This window comes from Astatotilapia calliptera, chromosome 12 (genome assembly GCF_900246225.1).
Source record: "Astatotilapia calliptera chromosome 12, fAstCal1.2, whole genome shotgun sequence".
In the NCBI taxonomy this organism is placed as follows: Eukaryota; Metazoa; Chordata; class Actinopteri; order Cichliformes; family Cichlidae; genus Astatotilapia; species Astatotilapia calliptera.
In genome coordinates this window covers 13,993,919-14,013,660 of record NC_039313.1, presented here as the reverse complement: position 1 = coordinate 14,013,660, position 19,742 = coordinate 13,993,919, and the positions used below count along the sequence as shown (strand labels likewise).

General features: G+C 39.7%; 1 protein-coding gene across 3 annotated transcripts in view; it reads right to left on the bottom strand.

Moving 5' to 3' along the window:
• The window catches only part of pde4d (phosphodiesterase 4D, cAMP-specific), a 206,100-nt gene that overhangs the window by 101,867 nt on the left and 84,491 nt on the right, over positions 1–19,742 (bottom strand). The window contains exon 1 of one of the 3 annotated variants that reach the window (XM_026186602.1): positions 1,330–2,403. The exons of the other annotated variants lie outside the window; for them this stretch is intronic. Coding sequence (XP_026042387.1) covers positions 1,330–1,592 — 263 coding nt within the window. The 5' untranslated portion in view covers positions 1,593–2,403. Of the gene's footprint in view, positions 1–1,329; positions 2,404–19,742 lie in introns of those variants that run through there. 3 annotated transcript variants of the gene reach the window in all.

The window sequence follows — 19,742 nt, the reverse complement described above, 5'->3', positions numbered from 1 at the left end:
TCACAAAATTAAAATGGTACAAACACGCAGGAGGCTGCACTAAAATAGCAAGAAGCCATGAGATACTGTACATCTTTTATCAGGTATTTGTGCCATCGGCTACAAAGAGCAAAGAAAAAGAAGAGAGGGCACAAGACAAATGACCAATAATGGCAGATTTATAAATTAATAGTGAAAAAGAAAAAAATGATGATAAAAATCAAAAGAATATAAAGGAGAGTGAAAGGCAGATGACTGGATAAAACACGCCTTGACGTAGAATCAAAGGGTGAAATAAATAACAGATCGGGGAGTAAAGAAATCCTGATATATGATTTTCTTTATGAGAATATGAGTTTTTGATCATGAGCCAGATCCAAATGCCAGAAGGGAGACAAATCACTGAAGAGATTGAGAGTAGAGGAAGTGGGACAGAAGACATTCTGAAAAAGAAAGAAGGAAAGAGGCAGGAGAAAGATGGAAGAAAAATGGAGAGGGAAGAGAAAGAGAGATGAGTCGCAAAAAATGGGGAGGGTGAGGCGGAGGAGGAGGGGATGGGGTGTAGCGGAGGGGGTGAAATTGATTAAGGGGGAGAAACAATGAGAGTGGGGAGGAGGCGAAAAGGCGCAATGGGAGAGAGAGGCTGGAGACTGGAAACGACTTGAAAGGAAGGGATGAGGTAAATGCAACAGAGGCTGATAGACAGCCAGGAAGAGACTAATTAATAGTCAAAAACTGCAGGGAGGCAGGCAGGTGTGCAGAGAAACCCACAGCAGGAGGGAATAAACATAGAGATGGATGGCTTCTCCTGCCTTGAATTACCTAACAAGACAGGCAGCTTTGGGGTTTATCTCGTGACATATTGCATGACTATACATCGCAGAGAGATAAAAGCAGCAACAGCGCAGGAAGGCGGATGGGGGGGGGGCTGCATAGTGCAGAGGGACACTGGAGAATGAGAGAAGTAAGGGGGACAAGCACTACCGTGAGGAAAAGGCAGAGAGGATCTCATTATCTAGAGGTGGGAAAAGGGTTTAGACATGAAGAAAAGCTAACAGGGGGATTCGCTCACACACATACCTGGCATTTCTGCAAGAGGAAAAGCACTGAAGTCAAACCGCGAACAAAGTTTAATTACACAAATGGCTTTTCACACTGCCGCCTCCCACCGCGCACACAGCGCTCAACAAACACAGTTGCGACCTTGAAAGTTTGCCACGGGTGTGGTTTAGACCACATGTTGTCTGATAAAAAAAACAAACAAGACACATTCCCTTTATCAGCCTCCCATTTATCAGCTCCACATCTACAGCCGCCAGCACACTGAACACCTGTCTGTTTAGCCCTCACCATGTATGTGCAACAGTGAAGCGCCTCTGTTTGTGGATGTTGTTGTTGAGCAACATGCGGCGAAGCAGTCGCGGCGAGTTGCGCGGAGAAAGGCGGGGGGAGATGGAGGAGGGCGATCGCCGGTGTCCTCGCGGCCTCTCCGGCTGCAGCAGGTTCTCACGCAGGATCTTCACCAGGTCTTCGTTCAGGCCGGAGTGTTTCGGCATGGGGGGCACTGCCAGGGTGTCCTGGTGGGTCACCCCCATGCCTGCCTGCTGGGCCATGCCTACCCCGGCTTCACCACAAAAAGCACCACTACCAGCCAAATGAATGAATAGTAAAGGTAGCCAAGATAAATCAGAGGTAATGCAATAAACACAGGTAAAATATGTGCCGCTCCTTTGTCACAGTCAGAGTTTAGTAATGTGCAGAGAGAAAAAAGAAAAGAAAAAAAAGCAGGCGGAAAAAAGAAATGACATCCAAAAATCCTGTGGATAACAAACTACAAGAAGCTCTGCAGGTAATTTGTCACGATAGCAGCTCCCTCTGTGCAAAAGCGAGGGGAAACAGAAGAAAAATCCCCCACTCCTTTTTTGTCTTTAAAGGAGCAAGCACAAGAACAGGACTGAGAGCTGCTGCCTTTGTCTGCTCTGCAACACTGAATATCTGCTGTGAAAGTGCAAAGGAGAAGATGAGCGCAGCACGAAAGCAGGAGAGAGGGAGAGCGTGATGCAAAATCTTGGAGGTAAAAAAAAAAAGGGGGGGAATTCCATTCCAGCCCTTTATCCCCCAGGCCTGCAGGCAAACTCAACACAGTCCAGTGAAACCAAGCCAGCCAGAGTTGAAATAATTCTGAAATAATTCAGTCGGTTTGAGCACAGAACAGCCCGGTTCTGTCTGGCTAAAGCCAACGGTGAACCTGTGGTGGTTCACTTCACTAAAAAGCCCCAGCCCAGTATGACTCAATCCAGAAAGGAATTCTGTTCCATCCAGTCACAGCAATTTATCCTTTCTTCCTCTTCCTACATAGAGTGACTGCTGAGTGCAGCCAGTTTATAAGCTACTGATCCTTCAGAGCTGAGCAGAGCGCGAGTATGTGTGACTGTTTGAGAGAGAGCGAGAGGGAGAGATGGGGAGTGTGTACACAATAGAGAAGAGAAAACAGAGAGGTATGGAGGGGGAGAGAGAGAGAGAGAGAGAGAGAGAGGGAGAGAGGCAGAGAGAAAGAGAGAGAGAGAGAGAGGCAGAGAGGTTGAGGTAATGGTGCTGTTTGCATGCTTGCGCTCGAGTCGAGGCACACGCAACTCTGCAAGGGTACATTTCCCGATGCAGCAGACCGCACTTAAGTCACACTTTTGCTACTGAGTAACCCTCAATCCAGACTGAGCTTCAGGGGACATCCCCTCTAAAAGCAAACAATTCCATGAGTACAGCTGTGTGTGCACATGTGCACAAATTTGCATTTCCATTTTACTAACATTTGCACACCCGAGGGAAAAAAACCAAAAAAAACCCCAACAAGCTAGGAGAGGGTTGCAACCAGCTAAACATCTTCTGCCACTAGCTGTGATTTCTTTCAATCAGGACAGACTCAGTTTTACTTTTGTCAGTATTGTCTGCTGAATTTAATAGGTAGCCACCTAGCCTTTATCCTCCTCCGCCTAGTGATTAGTAACTGCCTCCAACAAGCTTCTAGCCATTCTCATTTAAACCTTATGTCAACTGTTTCATTCTCCTATGCTTACATGTCCAGCTTCTTCCAAGCGACCCACAGTACTTAAATATACTTTAGCTTTAACTAGCCCAGCAACAAATCTACAGCAACATGTGTGCTATGACTTCAATGTTTCTTCTTAAGATTTTCAAATCACCCTAATACAAATAGAAAGATATACAATTAAAAAACATTATAAGTTTGGTTTTTGCTGTTACATGTTGATAGCCTATACTTGTATGGCATACTCAGAGTTAGTTGCACAAGTCTTTCTTTGAACAAGGACAATTTTGTAATTTTACCTCACCACGGTGGATTTTAAAATAAGCAGTCAACATGTGATTGAAGTGCAGTGTGACAGAACTGATTTAAGTGACTTTTTGCTTTAATTCAAAAGGTTTGGCAAAAGTATTATATTGACTGTTTGGGAATTTCAGCCATTTTTATACATAGTCCCCCATTTTCAGCAGTTCCAAAGTAAATGGAGAATTTAAAAGCAGTACAGGTGAGACCTGTTCTGTTGTTAGTCCAATGTTTTTTAAGTTGTTAAACTGCCATTTTATAGCTTTTCACTTAACTTTCAGTTTGAGGGCCAGAGAGATGTTGATGCAAGTGAAATGTGCTGAAAAAGCAATTTTAGATAGCAAAAACTTTAGGAGTAACCTAATAAACAATCTGTACATTCTTAAAAAGAAGGAATGCCCTGGGTAGCTCACAGAAGACAAAGTGCATGATGACAGAATTATTTCCATGATTAAGAATTACACCTTAATAACATCTAACCATCTCAGTAACATGTGTATCATTGTCAAAGTCTACAAACAACACAAAGCTTCATGAATGAAAATACAGTGACTTTACAACAGTGTTCAAACCTCGAGTTACATTCAGGAACAAGAAGGGCAGATTAGTTCTGGAGTAAAAAAAAACATCTTTGGACAGATGACAGAAAGACTCATTTGTAGCAGAATGATTGGAGGAGAAAAGTATAGAGATGGAAAGGAACAGCTCAGCTGATCCAAAGCAGGTCACATCATCTGTCAAACATGGTCGAGACCATGTTATTCTACAGGCATGCATGGCTGATAGAAATGAGAAAAAGCTTCTCAAGGATCTGAAGGCAACTGCAGCAAAAGCCTGGCAGAGCTTCTGCAAGGAGGAAACACAGCACTTGGTGACATTCACAGATTCTAGATCTCCAGCATTTTCATCCAAGTACCAAAACCAAATTATGTTATCTTGGCCAACTACTTTCAAACCTCTGAAAATAGAAGAAAATGGCTTTAAGTCCTAAACAGGTAATGCAATACTACAACAATCAGATCCTAAATGTATGATTGAAAATGCTGGTGTTTAGAGACAAAATCACAAATATTCCGCTATTATACAAATACTCATGGACCTACCTGTAACTATTATGTGACCTCCATGAAGGCATTCCATATATACAGTAACTTAAAGAATAAAGACACACACAGCACCTCTGGCTACAGATTCCTACACAACAGTGACGCTGTAGAGGTATGGATAGCATAATTGTTCACAGTGACAATGTGAACATGTAGCTGTGTTCCAAATATGTATAATGATTATTCTGAATAACCAACAACTTTGAATTTTTGATCAGAATACTATACTACTATGTAGTAGTGCTCAATTTATGCTGTATGTATTATTATATAAATACATTCAAAATATCAAACGTTGCAAGCATAGTATTAAAAGCACAATTGGAACCCAGCATGCACTCACAAACACTCTAGCAACACTAGCTTTAGTATTTCAAAAAGAGTGGGTGCTCCTCAAAGACTAGGAGCAAGGATATACAAATGATTCCAGTCAACCACGTTGGAGGAATGCCCAGTTGTGTTCTACAGACACAGTGTACTTACATTTTTTAAAAACAAATTAAAAACACAGTCAAATACCACCAGGCAGAAACCATCTGAAATGTCTCCTAACACCACAGAAAAAAGCAAAAACACTACCACAGGCTACCTATTTGACATCTCCCAGAGAGGTTTTAGCTAATGTCAACATTTTTTCAGACAAGATTATAAACTGAAATAGAAACGTTTGACTTCCTGCAATCATAACTGTAACTACGCTTTCTGATTGATAAGCCAGCCTTTTCTGGAACATAACATTCTGCAGTGAAGCTAACTCCCCAGCACTTTCCAACCAATATTTCCTTACTAGCAGGCTCTCCAGGTTGCTGTTGTGAGAGTCCTGGCCATTATTTACCTGTCTCTCTATAGGGAATCTTTGGTCCACTGGTTGGACTAACTCGTGCTGCTGTTACGAACAGCATTTGTGTCAGTAGTTCTTGCCTTTCTCAAGCTCCTCTGTGAGCTGGAGGGCCAATCTAACCTGAAACTGCAGCAACACCAAGCTTATCTTGCTGCAGGGCAAAGCAAGAAGACTAGCGCCACCAGCTGAATCATTCTGTGTATAAAATCAGAAAAGTTCCCACCTGACCATCACAGAATCAGCTGACGTTATTTTGTACAATAACTTTAGTACATATTTTGAAGTCCTGCTAAACTTTACTTTAAGATCTATCCAGTTTTATATCCAGTCCCACCAAGTGTGACAATCTAAAGCAAAAGTTCCTTTTTATATATTATGATACCTCAGAGTACAGTAACAGAAAAAAGCAGTGGTTCCCTGAACGTCTCGCCTGTGCCCTGGACAGTGGACTGAGTGAAAAGGGAAGATGGTCATTGCTCTGGTATTTAGTTCCACGTTGTCACTGTAGTTATTGTTATTTATTGGCACAGTATTTATAACTTTATTTAATAATCGGCGTGGGAGAACCTCCTTTCACACACATGCGCGCGCACATTTCCACGTATGGGTGCGTGCACTTTAACTCTACCACCACAAATAGAATCAAATCCTGTGAGGAAACAGAAGAGAACATTTTATTATTACTTCTTTTTGTCTGTGGGAATAAAAAAATTTGATTGCTCAGCTGATATTTATTACGTGAGTGTGTAATGGTACCCAGAGGAAGATTTCAAATCAGGAAATACAAAACTAACAAACTCAAGCTGTTTGGATGTTGTTCTTTTCCCACCAGACAAAAAGGACTATCAAAAGACGACTATAGGCTACTATATAGAAGACTGACTATAAAACCCACTAAATGTTTTCATCAAATTTTTGGATATTATCTTTTGCACATCTATCGCGTTTATGGTTCCTTCTAATTATCACTTTTATGCCACAGATTACTGTTTTGTCAAGTAGAAGTGCTTGCTACCAAATGTAAGCCTTTCTATAGTCAGAAGAAAAACAGACTGCAAAATGTATAGATATAGAAGCTAAAAAAAAACTTGATATTACTATTAGAACCAACAAATATAGGATTTTTGAGACCAGTACCGATACAGATATTGAGCAATTTAAAAATCTGACATATGGACCCATATTTTTTCTTTCAAGCACACGAAAAAAGCTGATTTCCTGAAATTTTGTTATGTGCAGGTTTATGAATCTTTACTAAGACAACATGACCTGTCGGTTTAAAAATAAACTTTTTATTGTCATAGCAAGCTTTGGATTATTTGTTAACACTCTGCCTGACACTATCTCTGTTTATCCTGTACTTTCTTTACTTTGTTAAATTCTCATTTATTGCCTGTTGTAAATGCTGATGCTCATATATTGCTATATAGCCAACAAGGACCGATAACATTAGACGGCCAATATATCAGTCTGGCTCTAATTCCAATAAATTCTAACCATAACACTTGCAAACATGCAAATACAACCCAGTGACCACTACAGGCACTTTGGATCCATCTGTCTAAAATCAGCTTTCCCTATGAACAAAAGCAGCGCACTGGCTGCCAAAAGATCAGAGAATGCATTCAATAATTTTTTTTAAGTTAGTTACAATGTTGCATCAACTACAGCAAAAAAAGATCAGGGAAAGCAGATTTTCTTTAAAATCTAATTAAGAGGATGCATGTTTTAATAATGTGTATAATATGGACTACCCATTTCATTTTTGCAGATTTGAATAATATTTCACACATATTTACAGAAGTAACATACATTTAAGACAGCAATGCAAAAATTAGACAGAGGCAAAACTAAGTCATGGTCAATACATCCTTCTGACTGATGGTTCAGCAGTGAACTTCTCACACATGAGGAAAAAAGGAAAATGAAACCACAGCAGGGAGAGTTTCCTCATTAGCAGTGCCTCCAGCCTGGCTGTGTGTTAAATATCATCATAAATGTCATCATCTATGCATACTTGGAATAATGGCTTTTAAAATATTTTTAAAATTAATTTCAAAAACCTTTAGTTGCTAAAAATGTGACATTTTGGAAGCTGTAATGGTTGGGGCATTTGGCCTTTCAACACCATCACAGAGCAACCTCTACTACAGGCAAGCTGATGCAGTCAGTAAGACACTTCCAGCCACGATGACAGTGGAGAGCTGTTGGCCTTCGGTTGACGGCTCGCAATTCATCATCACCTTACAACAGTCAGTCAAAAGGGATGAATGCCACTCCGTGAAAACATGTTTTATTTGTTTTCCTCTGACGGACTCACATACAGTAATTGCTGTCATTGTTCCATTGTTTCTCTTCTCGTGCTACCTTTCTTACGCCTCATCTTCTACGCTTTGTAAAACATTTCTTTTTTCAGCGATTACTTCCCCTTGCCACGCGTGACGTCAGTGTGCGTTTCCCCCTGGTTACCAGGGGCAACATGGCTGGAGAGGGACAAGTAGATTTTTCAAGAACCAAAGGCTGGAGGAACAAAAGCAAGAAAATGGAAGCCAATCTACAGGACAAAACTCAAGTGCATCACGCACAAAAAACAGTCTCAGTTGCTGCAAACACTACAACACATCACTGTGGTGCACACATATGACACCTCAGCATAAAGCACAAGCGACCACCTTCATTAAAGCAACAAAAAAGCGATAAAGAAAGGCATGGCAACGGCTAAGTGGATAAGTAGAATCATAGATTTATTTACTACATCAAGTAATGACAAGATCTGAAGGCTTGTGCATTATATATTAGCCTTATATTAAACAAATGATTGATATCCAAGATAGCAGAGCAGAAAATAGAGTTCACCACACCTCGAAGGAAACCAGATATTACAGAGTGTAGCTTTGTATGCATTCACATTCATACATATTTTAACTATGATTTAGTTTTGTCAACATTTTAATTTTCCATTTCTATTCTTTGCAAAACAAACTAATAAATCAAATCTTTGTGTCTCTACTCCTTGAAAAAAAAAAAAGCGGGGGTAATCTTGACAGATTGCGTGTGTTTCTTTTGGCAGCACACAGCATGCTGTCACCTCCCAGACTGCAGCCTGGAGTCTGGCCTAGTACTGGCAAAAGGGCCTCCGCAAGACACTAGATAATCAGATCAGTGCACCGTATTTCTTAATTAGAGCTGGGCGATAGAACGATAACGATATGTATCGCGATATAACTTTTACTCGATAGAGAAATTAAGCTATCGCGATAGACCTCGCCGCTCTTGTCCTCTAAAAAAAAAAAAAAAAAAAAAAAAGGTCAGCCAATCCAAATTAAGTAGCGCAGAGCCGAACCAATCACAGCCGCAGCGTCACGTCGCGTGACTTGTTACGTACAGCACAAGTGCCAAGCCACACGTGTGTTTGTTTGGGAAGCAGCCAGCGGGTAATGGAGGAAATGAGTGTGCCGACTAGAAAAATCAACCGAGCGTGACCGAAGAGAAAACATGATGGTTCCAACGCCGGAGAGATTGTCGAACGGAAGAGCCATAGAAGTTCCGTAGTGTGAAGGTATTTCGGCTATTTCAAGTCTGACAAAAAACAGAGTAGCGTGCACTGTAAATTGTGCCGAAAGCAAGTCTGGAAATACAATAAACTGGTGCATGCGTCACACTGTGCGCCACGTTATTGTTTCGGTGAAATGAATTTCTACAATACTGTTAATTCTACTCTCTGCAGTGTTTAAATGCTTACATATACACACAGTTACTGTCCCTCCACACATACGACTCGGTTCTGCTTCTATGCCCCAGCTTTGTTTACTTTTTCCCACCGAGGCTTCTAGACTTCTGATTGGCCAACATTTCTGCACGGTTAGGAATCTAGCGCCACCTGCTGCTTTGGCATGTTCATAGCAGCGTTTTCCTTCATTTCTGCCTTTATGTGTGGACGGGATTATTTTTTAAAACGGAAACGGAAAATCTCCGTTTTCAAAAATACCCGTGTACGTGTGGACGTAGCCTCAGTCTCTGACTGGAAGCGCTAATTCGTCATTCGGCTTTTGTCAGACTAAAGTAACTGTTAAAACTGTTTGAAAAGCTAAGCTATACAACAAGGAGAGATTGAGAATTTCCTTTTAGTTCTCAGTTTATTTGATATTGACAAAAGTTAGTCAGTTTTGTCTGTTCTTCTGTAAAACAAACTAAGATTTATTTTTAGAATTAATATTTTGTTTCTAAGTGGAATTGACAATTTAGTAGTCTGTTTCGTTTGTTCTGTTTTGAAACTTAAACGCTTTAGCGGCTGCCTTTTGTGTAGTTTGCAATATTTGCCTTTATTTATCTGAAAAAGTCTCATGTTCCTTAAGTACATCTACCCTGTTGAACTTATTATGGGAAATAAATATTTAAAAACAAGCTGCTGATTATTTCACATTTTACTTGTGAGCAATGGCACATTTAAATCTTACAAATATAGTTATTTGGCTTATATCGTGATAGATATCGTTATCGCCTGAAATGAAAAAAACATATCGTGATATGAAAAAATCTCATATCGCCCAGCTCTATTCTTAATACGTTATGAGAATGTCAAAGGTGACTTAGGCTTATTAAATTAACCTTTTATCATAGTTATAACTCCGATTACTGTAGCAGACATATGAATGGGAAGGAAGCACAGATGAAATACAAGGAGCTGGTGCACCAGGCAGTTTAAAAGCAAACAAGATGACCTGACCAAGACTGATTTCACCAAGAATTTCTGAGCAATTCCACGTAGCAACTACCAGCTGCAATATTAATGGCACAATACAGCCAAAACCTTAATGCAGCTCTGTCTCCCCCAAGTGGATATCTCCTTTTATTGTGTGAGCCAGGACTAGTCTAGAACACACACCGACTGTATATATCACTAATATACGGAAATTACCTCCATCACACCAGATGAACATTAATTCCAGTGCTCGGCGATATGTTTTTAAAAAGGCACAGCAGAGAGAAATATGACGCAATAGAAACAAATTTTACAATTTGCTCTAATCTTGTTTCCCGCCAAGACACATAATAAAGTCATAGCCCTGTAAATGTCTGCATTTTAGCATCAGCTATACCACCCTGCTGTGGGATCAAATATCCATGCATTCTTGTAAATCTAATATTAAATGAAACATTTATTTAAAATTTGAATTTTTATAAATTTTTCTTTAATGCTGCAATATTGGGTGGCATATGATGTCTATACATAAAAATGCATTGTTTGCTGCACAGAAAGTGATAGAGATTCTTTGTTTTCTATAAAAACAGACTATTTTGAAGGCAGTTGCAGATGACACAGATGCAAAATCTCAGAAAAAATCTCTGTGAAAACGACTCCTGGTTTTTACACTTCCATCTGTATTTCTGGTCACCATGCTCTTTCGTGTAGTACCATATACATATAAGCACATTATGAAAATAGAGTAGTGGCTGATGGAGAATCTGATGCGAACCACTGAGTTCTTTTTGTTCATTTTGCTTATTGGACCAATAGATGGCAGCATTTTCTCAGAAACATGAAGACATAAAGCAAGACCACACACGGCAGTTCATATAAACCATTCAGAGGCATCTTTGTGTGTCCTAGACAGAAACACAGCTCCATATATGTCAGACTTTCCACTGTGTGTTGCCCAACTGAGGCCATGCAGGGGTGCTCAGAGCTGTAATTTCCTGAAGATCTGTTATACCAACTGTCTTTTTCAGCACGACTACGAAGCGCTACAATTTTCTACTTTATGGGCAGTGACATTTTTCTTTATAGTTTTAACATTTAAAGAGCTCTCACTTTAGATGACTCACAGCCTGCGGTGAAAACAGTAAGTCTAGTGAATGCAAAATGGAGCCAGTCCACTCTTATGGAAAAGAAAGTGAGACATGAACTGTATATTAAGTATGAATTATCAATGCCTCTCTTGCTAAGGACACTGTAGAGCAAAAAAGATATGATAGTTCTCATGTTTTGTACAGTTTTCTCAGCGTTTCTCCCCCCGGCTGCAGCATACATCACGGTCCACTGGAGAGGCTTGCTATCATACCTTATGAAGTGCTTTTCCCCAGAAAAAGCAAAGGAACGCAAACTATAGATTCGGTTGGAATTATCAGCGTATCTTGAGAAAGAGCCAAATAACTCACTGTTCCCTCACGAGAGAGAAAAAATACTGAAGGCAACAAAACACAGTGTTCACGAGCGGATATGAATATGAATAAAAGAAATTCTTTGGGACACACTAGAGCAATACTTAATTTGGAGAATAGTTTCCATGATCTTCTGCCCGTTTTCCTGCTGTTTTGTGCAGCTGGTGTCTCATGCACAGTGAGAATATTTCATGGTCAGAAAAGCTGTCATGGTGACCCTGGCAGGGACTGTGGTCTAATTCCCTCAACCCCACTGATAGTAGAAGGTCACACGCTCTTGCCTCATGGTCTGAAAGCAAACACAGACATGCTGGGGAATACAGAAAGATAAGAATCCGAATCCAACAGGATGGCTGTGATAGAACTAGATTGTTTTGCTGCTTCCAAACTCTGCGTGTAATGGGCAGTGAATGTTTCAGTTTGAAGTGAAAGATCAGACCGTCCGATTGTTAATTATCTTCCTTCTGCCCGCAAGTACTAAGTAAGCTATAGGATTTGCTTTTCAATGTATCATTATGAAATCAAGTGTGTAGAAGCGCTTCAGTGCCAGGAACACTCTGTAAATATGTAAGGGGTGGCTGTAGCTCAGGTGGCAGAGCAGGTCAGCCTCTGAAGGTCGGTGGTTCGATCCCAGGCTGCCTCCTGGCTGCATGCCAAATATCCTTGGGCAAGATACTAACCCCATGTTTGCCTACTGGTGGTGGTCAGAGGGCCCGGTGGCGCCAGTGTCCGGCAGCCTCGCCTCTGTCAGTGCGCCCCAGGGCAGCTGTGGCTACAATGTAGCTTGCTATCGCCAGTGTGTGAATGTGTGTGTGAATGGGTGGATGACTGGATGTAGTGTAAAGCGCTTTGGGGTCCTTAAGGACTAGAAAAGCGCTATACAAATGCAGGCCATTTACCAATATGCAAGAGTGTTATTAAAAATAACACCAAGGCAACTTATTAAATGTTGAAAGTGAGATTTTTCTTTTTTGCAGGAAATATTTGTTTTTCTTTTCCTTCAATTTAGATGCTAAAAGGGCAGCAAGTCTATAAAGCATGCACAAAAACACAACTGGTTAGGTTAATTGAAAATGAAAACACTAAGTGAGCAAAAACAACTTTAGAATAAAATGTTTTAATTACAAAAGAAATGTGGGATTTCATCGTCTAATGAATATATCATTTAAAATACAGAGAATCCAAATAACTCTGTGCACAAAAGAGAAGAATTGAACTTGATGGCTACAATTTTTAGGCCCTTAGACAGAGATGGATTAAAAACACACATGACTCTATAGTGGAAATCACTAAACGTGCACCTCTGACAAGCATCGTCAGTGAACACAGTACTTATGACAGGAAGACTTTAAATGATGCACATGCTATGGGTAGCTTATAAATTTGTGAAAGCACCATTATGGCTAAACGACTTGCGCATGTTTTTGTGCGTTCCAATTTTACAAAGAATCAGGATACTTTATGGTTACGTTTTTCAAATCACTGCACTTCTCTGTAGTTGACTCTAGCTTTGGATGTGAAAATCTGCTTCAAAAAAATAAAAGAACTTCCTTGCCTTGCTGAACTAGCCTGGCTGCAGTTCAGACCTGTCACTTACTGAAAACATTTGGCGTGTTATGAAATGAGAAATGGTGTACAGTTGAAATCCCTTCTGAAGCAATAATAGGAAAGCATTTTGCTTTCTAAATTGCAAAAATTGCTCTCAAATGCTTACAGAGTGCTGTAAAAAAGGAAAGAGGTGATGGAGCGTGGTGGTAAACATGCCTCTTTCCCAACTCTTTTGCGACATTATATACGTTTTATACCACATCCAATTTGAAAACCAGAAGAAGGGTGGGAAAAGGAAAGAAAACTGAACAAAAACAAATGGTGAATAACAATCTATTAGAATTATTTTTTTGCAATTCTCAAAGCATTATGAGTCAAAGTCGATGTGCGTCAGGACTGAATAATAACCCAGTAAGCTAAAACTTCAGGGAGTCTTTGGTTATTACTGGGTTCACTGCCAAAGGAAAGTAATATAGACCCTGGTCAGGATCCATGAGAACACTCCACTGGAACGTTTGATTAAAAGCGTGCATGTGAGTGTGCATGCCGTTGAATAACTACCCTTGTGCAGACGTCTCATGTTCAGTTGTGCTTATTTTGGAGCGCGGTAATAGTTGTTATTTTATGAGCGGCACTGCATGCAGCCTGCCATGATGAGAGGAAATGGGAAGGGGGAAGGGGAGGTGGTCAAAAGTGAGGGACTGATGGAAGTGAGGGGAGAAAACTAGAGGAACGGCATGCCAAGTGAGAGAGAGAGTCAGAGCAGGCTGTAACTGATGCAGGGTGACAGTAAATGAAAGTGGATGAATACAAATGACCACGGGGATAAGGAAGAGGGATCGCGAGAGAATGAGAGGGGAAGAGGACACAAAGATCAGGGTGGTTCCAGAAATAACCAGTGGTTGTAAACATGGTGGTCCCAGGAAGTCAGAACTTCCTGTGTGTCTCTGTGTGAGGGGTGTATACCTGGAAGGAAGAGCACGTTTGCTTACTTGTGGACATGTTTGCATACATAGACCAGTGCATATAATACATGCACAGGCCAGTTTATGCGTACTTTGTAACGCTACGGATTTAGGAGTAAAAGCTGTGTTTCTCAGTGTTTTTGTACTAATGTAAAATTCAGTGAAAATCTAATTTTTTCACCTCACTCATACTCTATTAAAAGTGCATGGGCCACAATTCACACTTCCATTCCATATAAATATACATATGCATGAGAGAAAGTGTTTCAAATAAACACTTTCTCTCATGCATAAAGAAATAATGATATAAGATCTCAGAGTGTACTAAATTATGGCTCGCACAGGAAGGGAATACTAGAGCGATAATGTTGGGACTTGGATGTGGAGTGGCCACTGGTGGATAATGAGATGGGAAGTGACAATGAATAATTAATGACAGTGAATTATTTGCAAAATAACACCTGGGTGAAAAACATTAGGCAGGATTAAAATAAGGGAGTTTTTAAGTGATATGGGCTCAATTTTGTGCTGTGACTTAACACAAAACCTGCACGGATAACCTCGTAGCAAAGGCTGAAGGGTTCGAATTATATTATTGCCAGTAATTATAGATTTTATTTTTATCTCCATCTTTATCTGGTTCATTTACATCTCAAAAAATAACATAAATAACAAAATCTAAAGAGTGTAGGGTAGCTTATATAACACCTTTTTTTAAAATTAACATATAAGGAAGAATAAAATCAGCTACAGAATCACGACAAGAGTGAGAAAAAAGAAAGAAACATTAGATGATTAAAGGCATTGTCACACTAAACATTTATCACAACACTGAATAATTATGTTAGTTCTATACAATGTTTTTACAACTATATCAATGCGCTGCACATTTAAAAGTGCGCCATGTTAGGGTTGCATAGCATAACAGCCAGTGTAACATCTGTAACTGTGATGATCATGAATGTATTGAAAGCATGATTTTTCCCTGGCAAATTATTACACCATCACGATTATCCATGATGCAACTCACCCACGGGCAGTTCAGTGTGTGAATTTCAGGTTTGTTGTGATAAACATGGCTAACGCATCCTCAAGCTGTTAGCCTAAGGCTAGCCTCAAATAGAAATGGCATCAGGTGATGCTGACTTTGCAACGCTGACTTTGGGGCTACAAAAAAGGGGGGAAAAACAGAAACCTATGATAATAAAGTTTAAGTAAGTAAAGTTTATTTATTAAGCGCTTTTCATAGACAGGTAGTCAGAAAGTGCTGCACACAGAGATTAAAATAAACAGTACGATAAATAGCAATGGCTGAATTCCATTTAGGCTTAGGGTTGGGATTTTATACGTGTATCTGTGACACTGTCATAACTAACTGGAACCAAAGAGAGAATAAAAGGTGGCCATAGCTACTATGACATTCTCAGTTGGCCTTGAGATTTGTTTTCTCCTCCTGTGAAGCTGCTTTCTCATTGGCTAATCACTTGTCAATCACACGTTGTTGTGATAAAAAACTAAAAATTCTCTTTTATGAAACACAGTATGACCATTAATTACAAGGTGGGTTTGTTTTATCTATCTGGCAATATGGCCCAACATGAGTGACTGAGCACATAAACTTAAAAGAGTTGAGGACAGAAAGTCATCTACATACATGGCCCTTTCACACTGGAAGCAGAATGCGCTGCATTGACTGCTAGACTGAGCAAATCGCCCAAAATTTGTGTTGAGCTGTCAACTGTGCTCTGCCTGTATCTCATTTGCATGCACAAGCAAAAGAAGAGAATGGGGTTGAGAGTGCATTTGAATGCACTGTTACCTATGTGAAAGGACCTATTGCCTTCTATAGGACCAGGAGTCTTCTTGCAATCTCCATCTGGTGACCTCCAGATAGAATGCAGATGTAAAGCACTTCAGCAACAGATTCATTTTTCTGTTTTGTACCATCTGTAACTGGAACAAAGCAATTGTTCAAGACAAACTAGACCGCACTGATGTCATGATTTAAAAACACCAACTCCTTTAACTAATCCTAAGTGGCAAAAATAAACCAGCCTTAGGACTCGGAACTTAACTTTGATACCTTCAAAAATAAAAACCAGCTACTATGTCGCAGGCTCTCTTACATTATGCAATATTACAAACACATGTCAGAAGCATGCTGAACAGAGATTTGGTTCATGTGTTTTCATTGTGTTCTGAGGCTTGAGTCACATAGTAGCAGTAAATAAGTCCAAGAGATGTAAAGTATGGCTCCATTTTATCAGACTTGATGCAAATAGCATACAATGCAATATGCAAAAGGGCAGCGCTGCCAAGAACAGCAAAACAGCACATTTGATGAGACGCTTCAATGTGAACAGAATAAATATAAGAGCGGAAAGTTGCTCTGTTTCACTACAAAAAGGAACTACAGTCAACTTCTTCTCAATACTCAGACCTGTCTGATATTACAAAGCCGTCTGAAAGAGTCAGCCTCTCCAGGGTGTTCTTTCACTCCTGTTACGATTAATCCCATAAGTCATGAGATGTCCCACCAGGCCTCTTCTATTTTTCACTCCTGTCATCAAAGGCAGATTTTTTTTTTTTTTCCAAAAACCAATAGCATCTATTTTCTAGTCAAATATAGGGTTGAAATACTTTTCAGACTGTTTCAGCTTATTAACATTTATATTACCAAGCCCAGTTTCCAAGCTCAGAGCCAGCAAGTATCGAGTTTGTATCAGAACTTCAAATAAGAAGTTGTGGACAGTTTCAGGGCAGTTTCAGCTGGTGGATATGTGAACTATAAGTCAACAGTACTGACATTTACCCAAAAGAGCATAAGAAGCAGGCAAAAGAAGTGTTGTATTGTCCTGTACGGGCTGTTTTCCTGCTGTGAAACCGATTTCAGTGAAAAGACTTGATGGGAGAAGATGGGATATGTCCCAGTACCTGGAGTGACCCTGAATTGGGGTTAAAAAAAATGGACCGGGAAGGACTATGACCTTGAGATATCCAGAAAAAGCCTCGAAACTCGATACCATTTTCATCACCTTGGGGGTAAAAACAAAGACAAAAAATGAAGTTTTTTTGTCTAGTTGCTAGTCGACGTTTCCCTGCTTAAATCTTCAAAAGAAACAACAAAGAAAAGACACACAAATAACTGTGTTATGATGTTAAATTAACACCATCTATTAAAATTACCAATGAGCAGGACAGATCATGTTTGCTGCCTGGCTCCTACATTAATGTCCTCATTTTTATTATTAGCGCTACCTTAATTATAAACTTAACAATGGATAATCTGGCCCTTATTTCCCAAGGGGTCTTGGCATTAGAAACACACTAGCCTGTGACCACCTGAGGCTGGGTTTGTATCATGTGATTGCTAATGTTGAAACAGCTAATATTAAAGTATTTATACACTTCAACGTTTTTGAAAGGGGAGCTTTACTGACTGCTCGAAAGGGTTGTGTAGCATTGTGAACATCAACTCCTTAAGTTGCTGTCAAGTAGAAAGCAACTTGTATATTAATTAGTACTTGACTATCAATACCTTTCAAGAGGTCAGTTAAAGGCTCATCGCAATATCAAAGCCAAACACTTTTAACATATTCAATAAAATTGCACTTGCAAAACAGCACACGACTGAATTTGCTTAAAGGTTTAAATGTTTTTAACTTTTTTATAGAAAGTAAATCTTTTTTTTAAATATATAATCCCTTTAACGTGACTTTACAGTGGACTTCTGTGTGCTGCAGGCCTTCAAATAAAATGGGCTGAGTCATTTAGACTGTACAAAATCTTATTTTAAAGCTTGCACTGAGGTTAAACTGGCTTGGTTTGATATACATTTAGAGTCAGACCTCACTTTTTTTTACTGTCCAGTTCAGCTACCGGCTTCTTTATGCTCTCAGTCCTCTAGTAAAGTTACAGAGAGAAAATCTTGAATCTGAAGCCAACATATTAGTCTTTCACACACCCACATAGCAGCGTGGCACATGTTTTAACACCAGCTAAAGCAAAGCACTTCCATCCAGTTTCCGGGCCACACTGGCATAACAAAGATGCACAGTGAGACCGTGTGAACTACTAAGTGATGGAAATAAAATTGAGGAAAACTGAAATATTCAAAGTTCAAAGATCTTGTCGGAATACGAAATGATGGCCGTCGAGAAGATGAACACAAGTTTAAATTACAAAGAAATAAAATTCATTTGCAACTGCAAAAATGGCCTTTTGGTGTACTCGGGATTTGGTGGATTTCACAACAGCTTTTCTGGTCTACATATCCCAACCTCAGTTAAATATTATTTTTAAATCTAACCACAAATGTGACATCTGCAGATTCATATTTCAGCTTGTTGAAATGCACTTATGCACCAGGTCTTGTACACCAGCCAGGGGAGTCTCTGAAGAAATGTTATGCACATGGTTTGTTGACTTTGCAACTGATGCTGCAGCCACGCCTGACAGCTATCCACTGCATCATTCACAAGGTAGAACCTGCAGTCCATGATGGTGCAAAACGCATTATAGAGCTGAGTCATTTTCAGATATTTACTGGCTTTCAAAGTCCAAACATCTGCTGTTAATCTCAGTAAACGCAGCATGGCCACCTCCTTCCCTGCCTGGAGATTTGCGCATGGAGGTAAAAGAGGACCAACACGCCTCAGATGACCCTCGATGGGAAAGCACAAAAAGTCTTTCATTAAAGCAGACTGTTTTCTCGTTGAAATGTGCTGTACATGAATATTTTTATTTTGACAATATTTCATATTAAATATTACAGCTAAGTGGCACGTTTGGTTGACTGGGACTAAGTGAAAGGTTAAATAGTTAACATTTGACCTTTTGTAGTTTTACATTTGGTTCTGCATGAGGAGAACACGAAAGTCAGTATATTGCAATGGTGGTTATATTTTCAAGTTCTAAACTTGTGTAATTGAAGTTTATGATTATTCTATAGATGCTACATTGGGCAGTAATAAATAAGAAACACTATCAGGCTTCAGAGCATATAGGACTTCTCTAGGTCCCAAATTACTTTATTAGAATAGCTGACTCCTGGGCATACTTAGTAAAAAAGAAAAGTTTTCAAATCTCATAACTTCCAGAAAAGGTAAATTTCCTTCCTCTTGTTGAGATGAACTGAAACTGGTAAATGTCAAGCTGATATGTCACAGCATGTCATAGGTCATGCTTGCATCCTCCTCACATTCTTGTGAACATGGTGGCTCAAGAATGATGAAGAAATCATTACACAGGTAGCTCACATGGAGAACATGACCTGATTAGATATTAATGTGGCTTTGTGAATAGATTTGGAGGGTAGATATTAAAACAGTCAAATTTAATGGTAAAAGGCGTGTGTGTCAGAATAGTCATTATTAAATTTTGATTAGTTTCAATTAGGGGCTGAGAAATTTTCATTATCTTAGTTACTAAGATAATGACATAACATATTAAATACCAGGTTGCATAAAAAGGGAACTGTTTCTCTTGCCCATGAGCCCAGTGAAGACATTGATTTTCTGCATCATCATGAACTTTTTAATAGGGCTCCAGCTCTTGATATATAACTGTACACACAGCCTGGATTGTTAAATGCATTTTTAAACACACAGCCGTTAGGAGAATTGCTGCTTACCTCTCCACATGTTTGCATGGATTCTCTTTCTGGCATTTTCTTACAATCCAAACATATTCATGGGGTTAGGTTTAATGGTAATTCTATATTGGCCACAGGCATGAATATGAGTGCTAAAGGTTGTTTGAGTCCCTGTGTTAGCTCTGCGACTGACTGCCAACTT